At 35.4% G+C, this 22,445-nt stretch overlaps 1 protein-coding gene across 3 annotated transcripts; it reads right to left on the minus strand.

The window, feature by feature from the left end:
* Window positions 1–271: 271 nt before the first annotated feature.
* On the minus strand, window positions 272–20,947 carry LOC121992915 (protein SAWADEE HOMEODOMAIN HOMOLOG 2-like). Of its 3 annotated transcripts, XM_042547552.1 has the most exons (10): window positions 20,704–20,912; window positions 20,285–20,485; window positions 14,139–14,224; window positions 14,026–14,071; window positions 13,812–13,953; window positions 3,182–3,245; window positions 2,589–2,640; window positions 2,215–2,358; window positions 1,140–1,259; window positions 272–782 (listed from the first exon to the last, which is right to left on the minus strand). In XM_042547552.1, the coding sequence occupies exons 3-10, from the start codon at window positions 14,213–14,215 to the stop codon at window positions 408–410; spliced, it is 1,020 nt and encodes a 339-aa protein (XP_042403486.1). In that variant the 5' UTR covers window positions 14,216–14,224; window positions 20,285–20,485; window positions 20,704–20,912; the 3' UTR covers window positions 272–407. The 3 variants fall into 3 exon arrangements, with proteins under 3 accessions (XP_042403486.1, XP_042403485.1, XP_042403487.1); XM_042547551.1 differs by lacking the exon at window positions 20,285–20,485 and having other exon boundaries at window positions 20,704–20,930; XM_042547553.1 differs by lacking the exons at window positions 272–782; window positions 1,140–1,259; window positions 2,215–2,358; ... (1 more) ...; window positions 3,182–3,245; window positions 20,285–20,485 and adding exons at window positions 6,932–10,534; window positions 10,631–10,744 and having other exon boundaries at window positions 20,704–20,947.
* Between the last annotated feature and the right edge of the window lie 1,498 nt (window positions 20,948–22,445).

The raw sequence follows: 22,445 nt of genomic DNA on the forward strand, positions 1-22,445 counted from the left end.
GAAGGAACATTGAGTCCGATCGACCCTAAAGCTCGATTGGCCCCGACCACGGATCAAGGAATTCATTATTTGCCAATGAGGATAGCTTGCTGGTCCCAGTTGCTATACTAACTCCGACCGAGTTGAATACCCGATCGGACATTCGTGTCCAACTGACTATGTAATCCAATCGGGCAACCCATAGTGTTGCAAGTGCCATTGTCTTCCTATTAACTTTGACCTTCATCGCCATATCAAGATCTATTTCATTATTTCATCAAGATATTATGCATGACCAAACCAAAATGTTCATCGACCATCAATGATATAAAGCAAAATGAGAAATAACCGGTCGTTACTTTGAGTTCATCCTACATTTACCATCAAAAACAGGTTTGTTTCCCACCATAAACAAATACCGCATCGAACTAGGTAGTTTCTTCTTGTTGGGACTCCATACTCTGGGGATTCACTGCAGTCACCTCCACTATAACCTTCATAGGGGTGCTGCCACTATTGTCAGCTGTTGCTACTGCTGCTGCTGCTGCTGGATTGTCACCATGGGAGCTACTTGAATCCTTCGGATGAGGAAGGGAGATTGTCGTTACCTCATCAGTGTTGACATCCATTAGCTTGCGCTGTTTCCTGCTCCTTTGTGAATTCAAATCCTTGGAAGAAATCAAAGTGATGTCTTTCGTTGTAGCTTGCTGATCAGTGGGACCAGTTGCTTTTGAAGCTTGCAGCACCTGTAAACGGTAATCAGTTTCGGGGCGCCTACATACCTTTCTCAATGGAACTATCTCCTGCAAAAGAAAATGAAACTGTAAGTTGATTCATGTATCAAAAAGTAATTTGACAAAAGAAATTTCTGCTAAATATTTTCATTTGCAATCTAAAATTCAAAAAAAAAAATCCAAAGAACTTGAACAAAATCAATTAAGTATTCATGGAGAGACATTAGAATGAGGTTTACAATCTACCTAAATTGCATTTGTCCTTTCATCAGCTTTATATCGCATTCTTTCCACCAATCACTTTGGCTGATACTTGCCATGCATACCATCGCCCAAGAATGAAAATTTGTTTTGTATTTTAAGTTTTCCTATTTATTTGATTGTCCATAACAATATCAAAGATAGAAAATTTATTATATATGCTACCTCGGATTGGTCATGGTCATAGCGAACAAGGAATCTACACCGGCATCCGCGTACATCATGCCTTCGTCTTTGTACATCAAGAACATGAGCATCAAAGTAAAGAGCCTGTTCTTTACCTTCCTGAAATAATTGCAAATTAAGATATTTTATGTTGCATTGTAAAGAATGCAAGAGATAGCAAATAATAAGTTCTTCAAACTTCTGGCTGAATGAAAAAGAAGACTTGAAAAAAAAAACAAATGTGTATTTCAAACAGCGTTATAATCAAGGTTTAGTATATCGACAAGAAGCCAAAACAACTAGCCATTTTGGCTTAACTAGACAATAGCCATGTGCAAATGCACACAATAGATTTAATTTATATAATTTTATTATTAAAAAATAGTTAATCATAAACTCTTTTTTTTACCTCTTAAAATTTTAAAATAATATCTCAAATAAATCAATTGGAAAATTCAGGAAAAAATAAAAGATTTATTGATTATGAGAAATTAGTAAATATAAACATAAAGAGTATGTAAATTATATTAAAATTCTAAGAATTCTGTACAAAAAGGTAAAAAGAAAAATATAAAATAAGCTTTTCTCTATGCATAACGTAATAATGAATGTAATTATCTGTAATCAATTTAAAATATAGTATATGCAATTAAATCACGATGATAAAATATATGCATAAATAATATTTAGTTAAAATAAAATAAAAAGGTTATCAAATGTATGGATAAAACATGTCTAAACATGAATAAAAACATTAAGAAAATTAATAGGATGGAGATACATGAATAAAGGAGCATGAGAATAACAAAATTGTTAGGAATTCCCAATCTTTTTACCCCTTAAATAGTTGGCGATCATGTAGACATGACATACTTCAACTGGATGGTAAAGATACTATCTTTAATTAATTAATTGACAATAACACAAGGATGTCTTTAGGTATGGATCTAACAATTCAAGATGTGTTATATTCCTGTGTACTAGAAGCTTCAACTTTCATGTTCAGAATGTTCACCATCAAATGAAAATCACCCATATACGAAGGCTAATTTAGAAAACTAACATGGGAAGTCACCTGAAAGCAAAGGATGAGATCTCCAGGAAGTACAGCAACACATTCAGCAGCTTCGCATGGAAGTGATCGCTGTCTAACGCATCTGCGTACATTAATCCACTCATCCTCTTCCACACCAAACCCAGAGAACCGAACTCGAACTTCCTGGAAAAGAGAATACAATGAATTAGAGAAAATGAATGTTCCCTACATTTATACCATCAGTTACTAGGTTGGAACAAACATAGTTTCTCATCTCAAGAAGTAACTTGTCACAAAGGCAAACTACAAAATGATAATATTGTTTGAACCACTGAAAGTGTTGAGTTAGATATTAAGGTAACAAAAAGTGCCTGGAGCACAACAAAATGGAAGTGGAATTTGAATATAATTACCGGGTCACCAGTTTCAAACAATCTATGGGAAAGAAAGGCAGAAACATCATACCTGCATATTAAGTCACTATTAGTTTTAATGTGGAAATAGAAGGATAATTATCATATAGCATATCAAGTAGCATTAACTAGTCAGAGAATGTGATCTGATTGTCAGGAAATTTGCCTAAAACAGGCCTACATGAACCCAAATTTGTTTTGCTAATTTATGTTGATCACGTTTTAGTTTAGATGTAGTGTGTACAATGTTTTATAAACAAATTTCATCATTGTTTCTTATATTATCCATTCCAGTTACTTGGATGATGTTGTACCCTCATGATTTCTATATTTTCACCTCATGTCATAAGGCATCCAGTTGTATATCTTTCAAACAGACTGCTTTAATAAAAAAATTAGATTTACTTGGCCTGCCAAAATTATCCCAAGGCAAATATAGCAGGTAAGACTGCTTGCAAGTAGTGAATTGTAAGAGAGATACTAAGCATATAAACTAGTTCATTCAGTGAATATATGAAAAGCAAATTGAATTCACATTGGTTGTGTCCTAACAGGCTATAGCAATAAAATCTGAGATAAGGAAGGATTTTCACCATGCTCCATCCCTCGCTGACTTTGCTTCGAATTCCACCAGACCATTATCTGTAGAACTCCGTCCTAGATGACAAAATAAGAGGATCATTCAAGGTGGCGAAAGATAGAGAGAACTGATATCCAGATATAGAAATGGATCAACCAAAAATACAAATCAGTTAGGTGAAGGGCACTTACTACACAGGCATTCCAGGAGGGTTGCACTTTCACACGCAGTTTACTAAGAAAGGGTGAAGACCTTGCTCCCTGGAAGGATGAAGCAAGGTGCAGGACCACTTGATATTCAAGCATCTCAGGAGGGTCTGACTATCCTATACAGTCAACTAAGAAAGGAGCATAGTTTGACCTACAGGAGGGTGGAACAAGGTGCAGACTCCTCCGCACTCAAACTACATGATCACTTGGTACATGTTTCATAGGTCGATAAAAGAGGCTAAGTTACCATGTATCCAGGGGAGAAACAACAACAACAATAACCAAGCTTTATCCCACTAGACGGGGTTGGTTATAGCGAATCCTTTTATACCATTTATCTATATCTCTTACTATATTATCATCTATACTTAAATAAATTTTATCTTGTTTTATTATTGTTAACCAAGTCTTTTTTAGTCTTCCTCTTTCTCGTTTGATATGCGTGTTTGTCATAGTTTCACATCACCTAACTAGAGCATTTATTGGTCGTCTAAGTACATGTTCGTACCATCTTAAACGTGTCTTTCGGAGTTTTTCCTCATAGATGCAACCCTGACTTTCTCTCTAATGCTCTCATTTCTTATTTTGTCCATCCTCGTATATCCTTACATCCACCTTAACATCCTCATCTTCTGCTCATGTGCTTGAGTCATAGCCTAACATTCAACTCCATATAACATAATAGGTCTAACTGTTTTATAGAACTTACCTTTAAGTTTTAGAGGTATTTTATAATCACATAAAACACTCGACGCTCCCCTCCATTTCAACCATCTTGCTTGTACTCACATCTCTCTTAATCCCTCCATTGTTTTAATAAATGATCCTAAATATTTAAATCTTTCGGTTCCGGGCCACTCGTCCTCTCCTATCTTCACAATTGTCTCATTACTTCTAATATTGCTAAACTTAAATTCCATATATTCTGTCTTTAATCTACTAAGTTTAAAATCTTTCTCTTTTAGTGTGCCCCACCAAGATTCTAGTTTAGCATTTACTCCTTCACGTATTTCATCTACCAAAATAATATCATCTGCAAACAACATGCACTACGGTACTGTGTCTTGAATGTGCACAGTGAGTTCATCCATAATTAGTGTAGAAAGATAAGGACTTAGAGCTGATCATTGATGTAACCCTATCTTTATTGGAAATGTTTTAGTTACTACGCCTGAAGTCTTTACTCTGGTTGTTACATCCTTGTACATATCCTTAATTAGTTCAATATTTGTTATGCTAACACCTCTCTTTTCTAGAGTTCTCCATATAATTTCTCTGGGATTTTATTATAAGTTTTTTCTAAGTCAATGAATACCATGTGTAGATCTTATTTTTACTCTCGATATTTTTCAATTAATTGTCTAAGATGTATAGCTTTTATTGTCGACCTTTCAAACATGAACCCAAATTGATTTTTGGTCAAAGTCTCATTCCTTAATCTTTTTTCTATTACTTTTTCCCAAAGTTTCATGGTATAACTCATTAGTTTAATACCCCTATAGTTTACACAATTTTATATGTCTCCCTTGTTCTTGTATAAGGACTGAATTGTTGTCTCATTTCTTAATCTTTTTTCTATTATTTTTTTCCAAAGTTTCATGGTATGACTCATTAGTTTAATACCCCTATAGTTTACACAATTTTATATGTTTTCCTTGTTCTTGTATAAGGGAACTAGAGTACTTATCCTCCGTTAATCAGATATTTTTTTCGTTTTCAATATCATGTTAAATAATTTTATAAGTCATTCAATACCTTTCCCTAGGCACTTCCATACCTCTATCGGAATATCATCTAGTCCAACGGCTTTTCCATTATGCATCCCATTTAAAGTTTGTTCTACTTCTGAAGTTTGAATTCTACAATTAAAATTAAAATTTCTATGCTCATTTGACATACTTAAATTACGTAAGTTAAGTTTCTCGTCTAAACCTTCATGAAAAATTGATGAAAATACCTCTTTTATCGCTTTTTAATTTCTCCATCATTTACTAATACCCTATTACATTCATCTTTAATACATTTTATTTAGATAAGATCTTTTGTTTTCCTTCTCTCACTTTAGCTATTTTATAAATATCTCTTTCCCCTTCTTTTGTATCCAATTTTTGACATAATTATTCAAAAGTTTCATTCTTTACTTCACTCACTACTTTCTTACCTTCTTTCTTAATTATTGTATATTTTTTAAAGTTTTCCTCGTTGTTACAAATATATAATTCTTATAAGCTATTCGTTTTTCCTTCACTTTCTCTTGTACTTTCTAAAATATCTAGACACTTGCATGGAAGTTCTTGACACTTAAGCATGCTCATTATCTTTCTGTTCAACCTTGTGGGAATAGACCCAAGGGGAGAGCAAGAGCCCGTTTAATATTTTTGGAGAGCCAATCTCCAAACCTCATAGCCAATTTCTCAAACTTTCCAAAGGAGCTTCATCAAGTCAACTGACTTAGGAAATAATAATAATCATTAATAGCTACTTCAAATCATTAATGGATGAATTTCCCTTAATGAGCGGTTGATTTAAGAATGCTGGGCTCATGGGTCGTCCGCTGCGAGCGCTTTCTAATTTACCTTAGTGGCTAGTTAAATACTTTCGTGGGGCTGGGCCGGTTACCCCAGGATTAGTCAACATAAGCTGGATACCCGGTGCAACTAAAATAAAAATAATAAAAAAAAAGAGATATGTAATGAATGCAAGCTTCCTAAAAGTCAAAAACAAGGGATACACCATAAGCAGTGTTCTAAAATACACCCTAGGTGGCCACCTAGACACTCGGTGGGCGGCACCGGAAAGGTGCTGATCGGCCAGCCTAGGCGACCCATGCAGCGCTAGGCGTAGCGGAAATTCCGATTTTTTTTTTTGCCATTTAAAGCCCTCAATCCTCGATCTCACACCGTTTCGACTCCCTGACTGCCTCTCGCCTCCTCTGGACAATCGGTAAGTTTTTAAATTTATGTTATGTAATTTTTTTTGCTTTTGCCGCCCGCAAAGCATCTAGCAGCGCCGAATGCGTCGCCGGAAGCTTCCAGCAGCACCGGATGCTTCACCAAATGCTTCCGGCGACGCCAAAAGCGTCACGGGACGCACCTGCCGTTACGCGACGCTGGTGCAGAACGCGTCCCCGACGCTTTTGGTGCTGCCAAAAGCCTCCGAAGAAGCTTCCAGCGGCCCCGAACGTGCTACCATCAAAGTTCGACGCAAGCGCTATCGAATGCGCACGGCAACAACGACGGTATAGCGAACTCGCGATGTTTTTTTTTAAAATTTATTTATTATTTATTTAATTCAACAATTCCTCACTTAATAGGGTAATTCGAATAGACTTTTATACACCCGAATTAAATTATACCAATAAATTATAAAAAAACATATTTAAAATTTAAAAAATCTGATAAATATTATTAATTAATTTATATTTTTTATTTAATATTAAAAAATTATAATAAATTTTATTAATTCATATAAATCATATTTATATTCATAATTTTATATTAATTTTTTTAAAAAAAATCTAATAAATTTTATTAATTCATATAAATTACATTTATATCTGATAATATTATTTTACTAATTTATATTAATATTTTTTTACTATTTTATATTTATAAATTTATTCTTAAATCACTTTTTAGATTATCACAATTACAATGGCGAGCATCTTCGACGACGCCGTCACTCAACCCGAATTCGGGATTCTTAGGAGAAAGTCAAATGACATCGGATGAGAGTTTGGATGTTGATTGATACTAAGAACCTCGACAAAATTAAATACAAGTTATATGAAAAAACGATATCGAGGGAGTGTATAGGATCAATGAGCTCATAACAAATATACTTGAAAATGTATCTGGTTGTCGAAAAGCATCTCAAGAAGATAAAAATAAGTGCACACAAACTATTTTAGAAGGGAGAAACATAAAGAGGAACAAAATAATTGGAGAACAAAGCTGTAAAGTAGAGGTGACTATTTTTCTAGACGAAGAAAAAGGTCCTAAAATTGAAGGGATAGATGGAATTAAAAAACCTCTTCTACTTAACCCCATGGATAGATATGCATCGGCAATTATTCCAAAAAATATAGGTTCTAGTGGGAGTAAAGTACTTCGCCAAAAAGATATAAATGAGACTCTTTTTAAAGAGAGAACTCAACAAGTTCAACAATATGTTGGGAGATGGGTTTATGAAAATGGAATCTCATTCACTATCGTTGATAATGATAGCTTCAAGCAACTAATGAAGGCAGTGAGTCAATTTGGACCAAGATTCAAGCCTCCAACTCAATATCAACTTAGGGAGCCACTGTTGAAAGCCGAAGTTGAAAGAGCAAAGCAACTGCTAAAGAAACATGAAGAAGAATATGCAAAGAATGAGCGCTCAATCATGATAGATGAATGGAGTGATAGAAAATGAAAAAGCATCTTAAATATGTGTGAATTGCAAGCTGAGTACTACATTTTTAGAATCTAAGGAGTCTTGAAACGAGGCATATATAGTTGACCTTTTTTTTTTAGTATGTTGACAAATGTGTTGAACAAGTAGGAGCTCAGAATATTATTCAGATTATGACAGACAATGCCACTAACAATATGACTGCAGCTAAATTGATGAGAGAAAATCGATTTGATATATTTTGGAGTTTCATGTGCAATTCACTGTTAATCTCAGGCTTGAAAGTATTGGCAAGCTTCCACGATATAAAAAGGTTATTGAGCAAGCCAAGTCTTTTACCATTTTCATTTATGCTTACCATAAGACTTTGTCATTGATGAGAAGTTTCACGAAGAAGAGAGACATAGTCCGGCCAGGAGTTACTAGATTTGCATCAAATTTCCTCACATTGCAAAATTTGATTGAAAAAAAAATAGTTTAAGTGTCATGTTTACAAGTGATATGTAGGAGAAATGTAAATGGTTAAAAACAAAGGGAAATTGATTTACTCTACTGTGATGAGCATGAGTTTTTGGAATGGTGTGACATTTTGTTTGACAATATTTGCTCATTTGGTAGACTTCTTTGATTGATAGATGGATATAGAAAGCCATCGATAGGGTTTCTATATGGGGAACTTTTTCAAACTAAAGAAGGCATCAAGGTGGCCCTGAACGTAGAATCAAATTATCAACCTATTAATTGAGTCAAAAATAAAGGATAGACTTGACATATTATTGCATACCACTGCATTTTTATTGAATCCCTATTTTTTATAAAGATAGTTCTATTGCATTATGAGGAGGTCGCGACGAGGATTTTTGAATGTATGAAAACTTTGTATGCCAATGGGTTAGATCTACAAGATACAATTATTAACAAGGAATTGACAAAATAGAGACAAGACTAGGTTATTTGGAAAAACATTAGGAGCAAAAGTATGTGGAAAAAAAATGATGATACATTTGATCCATGTGTATAGTGAAGTACATACGGTGCTCACACACCCAACTTGCTAAGAGTGACATCGAGGATACTTTCATTAACTTCAAGTTCATCTGGATGTGAAAGAAATTGGAGTGCATTCAAAGGAGTAAGCTTTAAACTTTAAGTCTTTAATTAAAGTATTAATTTTTAAAGTTTTATATTCATGTTACTAACTATAATATTTACTCTCTCTCTTTGAAGATTCATACAAAGAAAAGAAATAGGTTGGATGTCAACAGATTGAACAATCTAGTGTTTGTCTAATTTAATGCTAGATTGTTGAATAAACAAAAAAAAAAAAAATGTCGATGCCCTTCTTACAAAAGATGCTTCAAATGCAAAAGTTGGATTATGCATGGTGGAGAAGATGATGAAGTTGAACTAGGTTTTGGGCTCACACGGCAAATGGTTGATAAAGCAAGTGGAGCATTTGAAAATTTACAACTCCGAAGAAGCTCTAGAGTGAGAGAACTTTACGAGGATGATTTTGCGTTCGAAGAATAAGAGAATCATAATGATGATATTGAGTTTGTATCCGATGAAGAACAAGTTGAAAATTATGGAGAAGTAGAATAAATTTGATGTTGAGTTTGTGTCCGATGATATTGAGTTTGTGTCCAATGATATTTTATTAGTTGTGTAATTTTGGTGAAGTTACTGTAGAGTGGGTCCAATTTTTAGGGGTCAATCATGTTATCTATATTCTGTTCTCCTGTGGAATCCAAAGATGGAGCTTGTGAGCTTAACGCTTGGGTTGGTGCTCTGTACCTAGCCAGGGCAGCCCGGTAGGCTCTGGATGAAAGTGTTTAACTTGCTAGCCGTTTGTTACTCATTCTTTTCGTCTTCCTTTAATAATGATGAAATAGAGTAGTATGCTGGGTAGTAAAATTGAACGGAAAAAATCTAGTACCCATTTCCTTTGGCTTGTAAATTTTCTCGGTGAAAGTTTTTCCTACTAGAAAATAAGTGTCTGGATCTTCAATTTTGTCTCATCCCCAATGTGTTCCTTGGATAGAGGCACACCAATGTTTGAGTTGATCAGCAAAAGCGGGAGGAGCTTCTCAATCAAAGTCTGGGTCGAATGGGTAGTCTTCTAGTTCTACTTGGTAACCACCAACCTTATTAACGTCAATTTTAACTAGATGTCGAGTGAGTTTGATTTTGAGTTCCAGCCATTCAGGTGGAGTACTATCAAATGTGTTGTGCTCAATTTCGTGAGAAAGTCTTTAACTGAATCGGGATCATGGATCCATAATTATGCAGGAGACCATAGTCTAGTAAAGTAAAAGGAGTAATAATTCGGCCTTTGTAGGCAGTGTTTGTGTAAGTTTCATAATCCATATTGGCTCTGCGAAAAGAGTAAATAAGTTGGCATTGACAGCTATATTTGTCAAAGTCAATACAAGGTGGGTCTTTCTTTTGGCATTTAAGTTTGGGGCTGAACTCAGCCTCATAGACTATTGTCATACCATCAGGAGGAGTTTTATGAAAAGCTTTCAGAGCTTCACATAGTTCCATAAAAGTTTGTAAAGTTGATTTTTTAGTTAAACTGCGTACGTATATGGTAATGTCTTCAGGAATAGTGTTTGGAAAACTTGCTAAACGAGTTTTAGAGGTCCTTTGTAAGGTTGTAGCCTTATTTTGTTCTTTGAGTTGGGTTAAAGTCAAATAGTCGAGCCTGTGGACTTTTGCAGCACCTTCTGACGTGTGAGTAGAACTGTCTTCAAGCTCACTTCCTAATATTTGAGCATAAGTTGGTAGAGTGTGAGTGTCTGAGCCAGTAGCTTGTAATGGAATTGCTTTAAGTAAGGAATTGATAAAAAAGTGTGCACCAAGTTTCGCCCTAGCAACTGTAAAAGCTTCTTCCAGAGAGTAAAAACCCTTAAAGTAGGGATGTTCCAAGTCTTGTATAGCCAAGTTGCTTTCTTCCCAAGTAGAGTAGACCCCTGCATGGGAACATGAGAAAACCACGTAACAAGAGAACTTCTTTCCTGCTAATTTTTGTATGGTAGTAAGGAAATAGTTGGAAAGCGCATTAATGACAACAATTTTGTGTCCGGAGCTTCCAGGTAGAGTGGGAATATGCCAAATGCTGTCAAGGAGACAGTTTTGAATGTGGTCCAGTTTATATCTTGCAGAGAAACGAAACTGATCCTTAGGTTGGGTAAATAGTTGTAAGTCTTGGTTACCAATCCGCATGACTTTGGTAGGGAAAGTACGAACCTTTCTTGGTATGTCCATAATCCTATAAGGAGTCACCAAAGTTAATCACAAATAGTTAACGCAGTAGTCTAGATAATGTATTAGCTAATGAGTTATTAACTCCTTTTATGTGTTCCCATTGTATTCTTAAGCCTTTGTTAATTATAGTATCTGTAAATTTTTGCCAACACTTAGTATCGAGGCCTTTCCTAATGTGTTTTGTGACTATATTTTACAATGGCTTCACAATCTGTTCTAATAGTGATCTCTTGTTTGTTATAGATAAATAACCTAAAAGCCTCTAAACAATAGATTACTGCTAAGATTTCGTAATCCAGTGACATTAAATGCCTTTTTTCTTAGTATTTTCCAAAGGCATATTTACATAAGTTTTCAGCTGCTTTAGGTTCATATTTAGATATTTTTCGGTAGAAAATACCTCCCCAACTGGTTTCACATCCGTTTGTTTCAATAACTAAGTAGTCAGAATCCAGAGATAAGGTTAGTTTTGGAATAGTTTTAACCAAATATTTAATCTGTTGTGCTAAGGTTATATCTTGCTAATTAAAATGTTTTTGTTCGGCCAAAGATGTTTTATTGTATAAAGGCCCACTAATTTTTCATATATCCTTAAGGTAAGGTCATGCATAATTTAGTAGACCTAAAAACGCTCGTAAAGTCTTAGTATCTTCCATTTTATCAAGAAAAGTAAGGATTTTTGCAGAGATATGAGGTTGTAATGTTATTTATCCTTGACCTATTTCAGCTCCTAAGAATTCTATATGTGTTTCTGCTAATTTTATTTTCTTTCTAGAAATGATAAGACCATGTTGTTCAAATAAATTAAAAATAATATGTAAATGTGCATAATATTCTTATTTAGTTTTCAAGAAGACTAGAATATCATCAATATAAACATAGGTAAACATAGAAATAGGCTGAAAGATATCCATTTTTCGCTGAAAAATTTGGGGAGCTATTTTAAGGTCAAAAGGCATAACAAGCCATTTAAAATGGTCGTCCGAGTAGTCGGGATGTATTTTTACCTGCCAAAAGCCTGATTTCATATGGATTTTGAGTAGTATTTAGAATGTTGTATCTTATTCAAAAGTTGATCTTTATCTAGAATTTTGTAATCATCTTCTTGCCAATTATCATTTAATCTTTTATAATTAAACACCATTCGTGACTATCCACGTTTTTGTTCTGCTCCTTTGTTGACTATAAAAGTCGGGCTTCTATGTCTGGAGGTAGATCTTTGTATGACACCTAAATATAATAATTGTTGGATGTACGTTTTGCATTCCTCAATTTCCCAATTGCTATATTTTAAATCATGGGCTTTAATTGTTAGGTCTGGATTAATGATTGCTAGTTTACAATATACTTTGTTCCTATCCCAATATTTGGTTGGATTGTCACCAATAATTTCTAGTTTTTCTAATCTAGAAATCAGAGAGTCTAAATCAGGTTGATGAGTATTAATCGTCTGTATTAATTATTTTGGGATTATTAGGTTAGTAGGAATATTCCATATAGCAACATAATCATTTGTAGGCCTAGACTAGCTAAGTATTTCTAGTTTTCCATATTCAGAAAAAGCTAGAGCGCAAATTTAAAGAGAAGTAGAGGTATAGGCACCTGTTGTGGAGCACTAACAAGTAGTTTCAGCCGATTTGCTAGTTGGGTTATCTAGTGTGTGGAATAGTAATTGGATGAACAATTGAGGGATAATCTGAGACAATAGGTGAGATTATTGGTGTAGAAAAAAATAACATAATCTTTGGTAAGGAAAAAAGCTCGATCTGGTGCTAGAAGAAAATTGAGTCCTAAATTAAGATGGATGTTAGGGTGTAGTAATGGTTTAACCCATAATTTTGAGAGGGTTAGGGGATTACTATAAGTACCACAATTATTGTAAAATCTTAAGTATATGTTTGTCACAAATTGTGTACAAGCTAATTGCTGACCATCAAATTGGGTACTAATTCAAGGTTGAGAAGCTATCTTAATAAAAACTTTTGGAAATATTGAGAAAAGTGTAGCTTCATCAATGGTGGAGTTAATAGCCTCGCTATCTAAAAAGGCATGTAGAGTGAACTCATGGCCATGTATATTAACTAGACATTTAACCGTAATATCAAGAGTTTTTCTTGTGTTACATATACTGGAGGCCTTAATAAAAACCATGTCTGTTTATGGTGAACCCATGGAAATTTGTAAGCCTTTTCCTTTATCAGGTGGTTATGGAGGAGGCTATAGTAATAGTTTCTCTAATTGGGCATCAATCATGTAGAAATGGACTTCCATTTGTCTAATCTAATTTCAAATGTATCTACTCTGGTTTCTAAGAGAATATTTCTAGTACTATTTTTAGTGGGCTAAGTTATAATAGTAAAATATTTTTGGAGACAAAGATTACAAGCTTATTTTCTACATAAAGTGCATGTGCCTCTTTTATCAATGGATGGGTAATAACTACAGAGATAGCAAGGGATGTCTGCTCCTGTTTTTAGTAGCCAGTCATGTGTACAGGTGGATTCCTTTATTTCGGTATTAAATTGTGAAAATGCCTAGTCCCTGTCTAGGCGCTAGGCGTTGGTCTAGTTCCCAACTAGCACCTAGCGAATTTTAGAACATTGATCATATGTAGAAACATAAACAGTACAACAACAATCAAATCTTATCTCACTAGGTGGGTCGGCTATATGAATTCTTTTACGTCATTGAGCTCTATCTCATACTATATCATCATCTATACTTAAATAAATTTTATCTCCTAAACATAAACAACAAACCAAAGAAAATTACCAGTAGGAGCAGAAATAGGAGCAGCCACATTTGCAAATGGAATTGATTCTTCTCGATGCATAGGCACAATATTTAACTTTGCAGCTGGCTTGCTCAACTTTGCTCTCTGTGCATATCTCCTATTCTGGAACCAATTCCATACCTATAGCATCTCTAGTGTTAAGAACAGTTCGAGAAGGTGATATCTCAGTAGCAGCATGAAGAGGCAGTAAACCTGCTTTGATTGCACAACAATCTTCCCAGCTCGCTCAGAGGATTGACTTCAAAAAGCAAAAAATATTAAGAAAATTCTCAGCAAAGGTTAACCGGAAATTGACACAAACATACCTAAATTTATCTGCAAGCGCACTTATAATCTCTCGAGGTGGTATTGAATTATTCACTTCTTGCAAACAAGATTCCATCTCCAACACCTAATTAGTCACCAACAAATTTCATTAAATCACATAGTAGATTGAGTTAATGACATATTCCTATCACTCCTCAATGAGGTATGAAGACCCTATAATTATACAAAAATTCACTCAATGGATGGATAGAAAAAGGTTCATCATGGACTAACAATAGTAGAGGAACATAGAAGTATTTGATCGAGTCTACTTGATCTATGTATTCAACAAAAGTGATTCCACAGTTTGTGTTAAAACATGCAACTGCTGAATACAATTAAAAAATAACAATATAATCCTTGCCCACTAGAAACAAAATGAAAATCAAAAGACAACTATTCCCCTTTCTTGTGCAGTTAGATAACAAATAACAAAGTACATGTATTGTCAATTGTTTGCATTACTTATGTGACCTATACAAAAACCATAGGCATGGAATAAACAACTAGGAATTGATAAGAACTGCACTTCAATCCCGATAAAACCATGTAATAACTCCAAAAAAAAACAAGAATCATCAATAAACATTTGCAGTCATCATTATGTCTGAATTGAGACAGTAAAAAAACAAAAAATTTAAGTACAAAATTATAGAAAAATAATCAACCAAGAAAAAAAATACTAGTAAGAGGAGGACCAAAATACCAAATTAGCAATGGTGGAAGAGGGCACAAAATATGTTCATCATTTTAGTTTAAAATATTTATTGGAGGATGCACAAGATGTGTATACTTTCTTCAAAGCTAAGCACCAGGCAATGGCCTGGTAATTTAATTTAATATAAGTTTGCCTGGCACTTGGAAGTAAGAAAACATACAACTTCTCTCAAAAACTAACTTCTTTGTTTTCCCTGACATTCGCCTTGTCCAGCCTTGTTTTGGCAGTTCCTAATAGAGACATTGAAGCCCTTACCTCATATTAGTACAGTGTTAACAACTAACAGATCTAATTGAGACTCCAGAACAAATACAAAAGCAACTATAACAAAGAAGTGGACAATTTCAAAAAACATAGAAGGTTCAATATGCATGAGAGTTTGGATAGCATGAACAAGAAAGCACACTAGTACAGTAGAATATGATCATCTCATAATAAGTAAGCACAAGGTTAATATTTTGTTAAAAACCTTGCTCTTCTATATTTCCTTTCATTTCTTGGTGAGAAAGAGTTGAAATCCTAGTTACAAACATGGAATGATAAACCAATCATGAGAAATATGCAATCCAATCGGCAGTGCATTATACCCCAAAACACACAAGGAACAGTGAATTAGTGCAAATATCTAGATCTACTGGAAAGTTTCTACTGTAAGAATTTCACCAGTTAATTGTATATTTGCATTGTTTAAGCTATCTTAATCGACCTCAGGAAGTACAGTAACAGATTCCCAAGTAGATGCCATACATATGGAGCTTAGATAGAGGCGTAGACGGCCCCATGGGCGTAGCGCAGTTGGTACTCGGATGACAGACTTGCCGGATTGGGCACAGGTCGATTCTCGGGTCGCCCAGCGTTATACCCTCCCACCTAGGAGACTGCTGCGTACCGTGATTTACCTATATGTATCTTGTCATGGGGCCAACAATACTGGCCGCTTGGGGTGAGCAAAATCACTTTTTGCCGGAATAGATAGATGCATTGATTTGTTTCATCTATAGACCAACTGTTTGATGTGATCATAGTTCCATATTCTACAATTAAGTATTATAAATTTTTTAAAAGCAACCAAAGGTCATTTGTAGCAGGTGGAAATAAATGAATCATGGCCAGAAAATGAATCATTAAAAAACCAAAAACAATAAAATCTCAATTCAATTAAAACTATAATAGCAACATTAATAAATGACTAAACATGAAGAAAGATGTTTATAAGACAACGAAATTACATTGGGAAAGGTGAATTTTAGACATTAGTTCATCCAAAGAAATAGTAGAAATCTCAGCAGTGAAGGATTGCTATTGCCAAAAGACAAGTGTTACTAGGATGTCTAGGATAAGCATTCATAAATACCCTCTGGAGACTAGAACAAATGGAAGCATCAGTTCATCATTAAAGATATTTCATATGTGCACTAAATGATCAAAGCACAAGATCTGCAAAAATCAATATGAACCAAGATAAACCAAGATGATTACAGGAATTTACATGATAAGGAAGCAGAACATCTGCAAAGAAGAGTAAAAGACCCATATAAGAAATCATATTGCTCAGTTTCTTCTAAAAATTTGCTAATCCAGGAGAGGGGGGCATTTAATGCATCATGGTGAACGTGGATAGATGGATGGTTATCCTTGAGTGATTAACTTGAAAGGAATCATTCCCATCATCTGTCAGTCTGAACTATTTGAGGCCAGCTACATGATCTTACCCCTCTATTAAACTCTATGCAAGGCTCATACCTACTAGTCTTTCAAAAGTTGATTTAGAACATTCATATATCTACACTAGCATAGTTTGCAATTCAGGTGACATAGAACATATGTAACAACGGTGGTGCTAGTTAATCTAGTAGCTGGGAATATATTATAAAGGCTTAAATCAGTTGAAGTTACATATGTTCACAATTGGGAATTGGAACCAGTATGGACCATGTACCATACTACTACCCCTACTACTACAACAACAACAATAACAACTAAATCTTATCCCACTATTAATCCTTTTACGTCATTAAGTTCTATCCCCTACTATATCATCATCCATACTTAAATAAATTTTATCTTGTTTGATTGTTTCTAAGTCTTTTTTTATCTTCCTCTTCCTTGTTTGATGTGTATATTTGTCATAATTTTACATCACCTAACATGAGCATTTATTGGCCGTCTAAAGTATGTGTCCGTATCATCTTAAACGTGTCTCTCGGAGTTTTCCCTCAATAGATGCAACTCCGACTTTTTCTTAAATGTTCTCATTTCTTATTTTGTCCATCCTCGTATGTCCACACATCCACCTTAACATCCTATCTCTGCAACTCTCATCTTCAGCTCATGTGCTCGAGTCATATCCCAACATTCAACGTCATATAACATAGCAGGTCTAACCGCCATTTTGTAGAACTTCCCTTAAAGTTTTAAAGGTACTTTACAATTACATAAGACATCCGACACCCACCTCCATTTCAACCATCCTGCTTATATTTTATGTAAGACATCTTTCTTAATCCCTCCATCATTTTGTAAAAATGATCATAAACATTTAAAACTCTCAGTTCTAGACAGCTCGTCATCTCTTAGCTTAACAATTGTCTCAATACGTCTAATATTGCTAAACTTAATTTTCATATATTCTATCTTTACTTACTAAGCCTTTACTTTTAGTGTTTCCCACCAATATTCTAATTTAGCATATACTCCATGTGTCTCATCTACCAAAACAATATCATCTGCAAATAATATACAACACGGTACTATTTCGAAAGTGTCTAGTGAATTCGTACATGATTAGTGTAAAAAGATAGGGACTTAGAGCTGATCCTTAATGTAACCCTATCTTTATTGAAAATACTTCAATTAATCTACCTAAAGTCTTCACTCTGGTCATTACATCCTCATACATATCCTTAATTAGTTCAATATATATTACGTTAATACCTCTTTTTTCTAGAATTCCTATAATTTCTTTTGGGATTCTATCATAAGTTTTTCCAAGTCAATGAATATCATGTGTAAATCTTGTTCTCGATACTTTTCAATTAGTTGCATGAGAAGATGTATTGCTTCTATTGTCACTTCCATACCTCTATCGGAGTATCATATGTTCCAACGACTTTTCCATTTTGCAGCATATTTAAAGCTTGTTTTATTTCTAATGTATGAATTCTATGATAAAAATTAAAATTTCTATACTCATTTGGCTTACTTAAATTACCTAAGCTAAATTGGTCACATAAACCTTCATTAAAAAGTTGATAAAATTACATATTCGACCACTCTTTTATTTCTACATCATTTACTAGTACCCTATTACATTCATCTTTAATACATCTTGTATGGATAAGATCTCTTGTCCTCTCTCTCACTTTAACTATTCTATAAATGTCTCTTTCCCCTTCTTTTGTATCTAATTTTCATATAACCGTTCAAAAGTTTCATTGTTTGCTTCATTCCATGCTTTCTTAGCCTCTTCTTGGATATTGTATATTTTTTAAAGTTTTATCATTCTTACAAATATATAATTCCCTATAAGCTGTTTGTTTTCCCTTCTTTCTCCTATACTTTCTTATTTCACCACCCAGATTCCTTACTTAGTGGTGCATAACCCCTTGACTCATCAAGTACACTTTTGGCTACTATTTTTAATTTTGATATTATCTTATCCCATGTCATATTAGAGTCACCATATATTTCACCTAATGCTTATACTCCTACCTTCTCCTTAAATATGTTTTGCTTCCCATCAACTTCCACGACTTAATTTTAGGAGTCGTGTATATTTTCCTTCTATTGAAACTATGTTGAGGCGTACATCCAACACTACTAACTTATATTGGGTAGTTAAGCTTTCTCAAGTATGACCTTGCAATCTTTACAAATCTTTCTATTTCTCTTCCTAAGCATAAAAAAATCAATTTATTATTGTCACTTTTGAACGTGACCAAGTATTCTTTTTTCTTAAAAAATGTATTAATTAGTATAAGGTCATATGCCATCACAAAATTCAATGTAGTTTTCTCTTCTTCATTTTTTGTTCCAAACTCATAATTCTCATGATATTACTCATTTTTCACTCCGACATATCCATTTAGATCGCCTCTTATTAAAATCATTTCATTTGGCGGAATGTTTTATAATCCCAAAATCTTAATTTGGTATCTTCATCTAATCCTACTTGAGGTGCATATATGCTAATTACGTGCATAGTTTCTTTCCCCACTATTATTTGGAGAGCTCTAATTCTATCATCCTTTCTAACTACTCATACAACTTCATTCTTTAATGAACTATTTACAAAAAATACTCATTCTATTTCTTATTTTACTCTTTCATGTATACCATAACTTAAAACATGAGTTCTCTATCATCTTTGCCTTCTTGCCTACCCATTTTGTCTTTTATATACATAAAATACTAATTCTTCTCCTAATCATTATATCTACTACTTCAGATTCTTATGTTCCATCTTTCAAATCTTTGACAATTTTCCTATTATATTTGTTCTTATCCAACTTATGATGTGAGAACTCTTGCCTATTTAATACTATATCGAATTTCTCATGAAGATATAGTGATCCTTGCTGACGCGAATTCTTACATATTTATCACTACATCCGATTTCTGGAGATTTTAGTGGTCCTTGCAGAGCCGTTACAGTCGGACCTGCAACGTGTTCCTTACGGGGAACAACCTAGCATTAGCACAATAATTTAATGGATTCATTCATTGAACATTTGTCATAATTTAACGCTGGCTAGCAACCTAACACAACCCTCCTCCCTTGGAATCAGCCATGACGAGGTAATTCGTCATGGGCGGAGTTTAGACCATGTACCATATTCTAACAAAATGGATTTTATTATTGTTAACAATTTCCACTTTGCTAAATCAGAAGACAGAGATACCAAACTTATTTTAAAATCGATCTACATGTTACTTATGAAATGGGATTAGTTCATTGCACTTATTGCACTAAGCTAAGAAGCAAGCCTTCCTAGTTTCAGGATTCAATCAAAACCAAGCTCACTTTCATGATCGGTGAAATATTGAGAACTGCTCCCAAAAGGGGATGCCTTTTGCCATTATCCTGTTAAATTCTACTCAGCCACTCACTATTAAGTTCTTCAATAAGATTACCAAAAAATAGCATGTACCATTATTGGTTAAATAGAAAATTTTAAGGCCCCTATGACGCCACTAAACAGATAGCAGACCTACATTAACGTGCTCCTGCAAACACCAATTTACTGTGTTAACATTAGGGGACGAGAGTAACTGATAGAAGGAGGAGAAGATAGAAGATTAGGGAATATCTTAGGTCTTCTCACTTTTCCTTTTGAGAATACTATATCAAGAAGAAATCTCAAAATTGAGAGAAAAAGTAAAACAAAATGAAATTTGCATATATTTTTTTCTCAATAAGCTTCTTACTTTTCTTTACTGATTTCTGTCCAAATATTTTCGGTCCAAGTAAAAAATGGAATCATGATTTCCGTTCCTTGTTTTCCATCTACTTTTCCCCGGCCACAGAGTATCACAATAGTATCAGACCTTCACTAGAATTTAAGAATACGAGATTACCCATACGCTACTTGGCAAGTCTATAACCATGGATGAATCGTAGCTGCGAATCTGTGAGGGAAATGGTTAACGCCAAAGCAAACCAAATTAGACCGGGAGGAAGGAAAAAAACGAAAACATTGCAGTCTTCCATCCAATTGAAATTATTCGACATCCTATCACGACAATTCATCCTCACAAAACCCTAAAATACTACCGCCATAAAACATAAACAGAATATGACGATGACGGAATAACGAGAAGAAAGGTGAAAGGTAGGCGGCGTATACCTCGTTCTGAGTGAATCGGAAGACGGGTCCGCCGCCGTGCGGGGGCCGACCCATCGCGGATCTCCGGCGGGAGACAGAGGGTAGGAGAAGGTAAAGAAGACAGAGGAGCGAAGTGGGAGGACGGAGAGTAAGGCAGGAGCACCAGGAACCGATCAAACTCGAACGCGCTCAACAGCCGTCACCATGCTCGTTCGTTTACCTGCGTCCGCCTCAATAGACTGTAGATGTGTAACTGTATGCGGATGAATCCATAAAAATTAAAAAGATTCCCTTCTATTTACAATCAATTATTTTATGCCATCTAAAAATAATAATAACCTATTATATTCTATATAATTCATAATAAATCTATCACTTAAATAAAATTCAAATATCATGATCCCGTCCGGAAACTAAATCGGATGGAGGCGGATCGCGCTGTCCTCAAGATTAACGGAAAGTTGTTGCGAAGCCTGATCGATCTGACACCCGCCGGAAGGGCTTACACGAGCAGATAACGGGGGGTGATGATGCGGATGATGAAGTAAGGGGGGCCTGCGCACACTCAGACAAGCCCCCTTATGTTAGAAACCAAGAATTAGGGAAAAAGTCCCCGGGTCAAACCCTCCGACACTCAAGTCAAGTACTTTTTCCCCAGAAGCCCAGTAAAAGGACGAAAAGTAAAAGACAAGAATGAAAAGACGAGTGAGCGTACCTGCGTAAGGACGAAGCCTCCTTTTTTATACTGCTGTGGGCGTTTCTGGAGTTTGACAAGTGTCGGGGAATGTCGGGTGTCAGGCTTTGTCTGACGGTGATTGACACGGGGCATCCTCTTATAGGTCGAAGGAGGAATCGAGGGGGAGGGGGGGCAACGAGCCCTAGACCGTTAGCATATTCCCTGATACGCTGTGATTATTCTGGTTACGATTCCCTTGTTTGATTGTCGTGTAGTGCGTGCCCTCTCAAGTCCATTATCCCTAGGCTGGGTCTTAGTACTTGCCGACCCCGACCTGTGGACACCGACCTATGGCTAACCTTGTATTTGTCGTTTTGTAAATCCAGATCTGTACATCCAGCCCTGTCCTGCGTGTCTTGTCTTGTGAACTTCTGACCTGCCTTACCTTGTATCGTGACCTGTATTGCTTAATCCAGTTCCGCTTATCCTGAATCCCGACCTGTACACCTTGGTATGTGTTTCGCTTATCCTGACCTGTAGCATTGGTCTGTGTTTCCCGACCTGTACGTCCCGATCCGTATATCCGGCCTCTATACGTTCTAAGTCGTATATCCTGACCTGTGACTCCCGACTTGTAATCCTTGGTTTGCATATCCCGACCTGCACGCTTTGGTCCCTATGTTCTGTGCCGCAAGACTATAAGTCCTGACCTGTGATCCTGACCTGTAATCCTTGGTTTACATATCCCGACCTGTACGCTTTGGTCCCTGTGTTCTGTGCCGCAAGGCTATAAGTCCTGACCTGTGATTCTGGCCTGTAATCCTTGGTTTGCATATCCCGACCTGTACGCTTTGGTCTCTGTGTTCTGTGTCGCAAGGCTATAAGTCCTGACCTGTGATTCTAGCCTATAATCCTTTGTTTGCATATCCCGACCTGTACGCTTTGGTCCCTGTGTTCTGTGCCGCAAGCCTATAAGTCCTGACCTGTAATCCTTGGTTTGCATATTCCGACCTGTACGCGTTGGTCCATGTGCCCTGAACCGCAAGTCAATAAATTCTGCTCTGTAATCCTTGGATTGCATATTCCG

This window comes from Zingiber officinale, chromosome 6B (genome assembly GCF_018446385.1).
Source record: "Zingiber officinale cultivar Zhangliang chromosome 6B, Zo_v1.1, whole genome shotgun sequence".
Classification (NCBI taxonomy): Eukaryota; Viridiplantae; Streptophyta; class Magnoliopsida; order Zingiberales; family Zingiberaceae; genus Zingiber; species Zingiber officinale.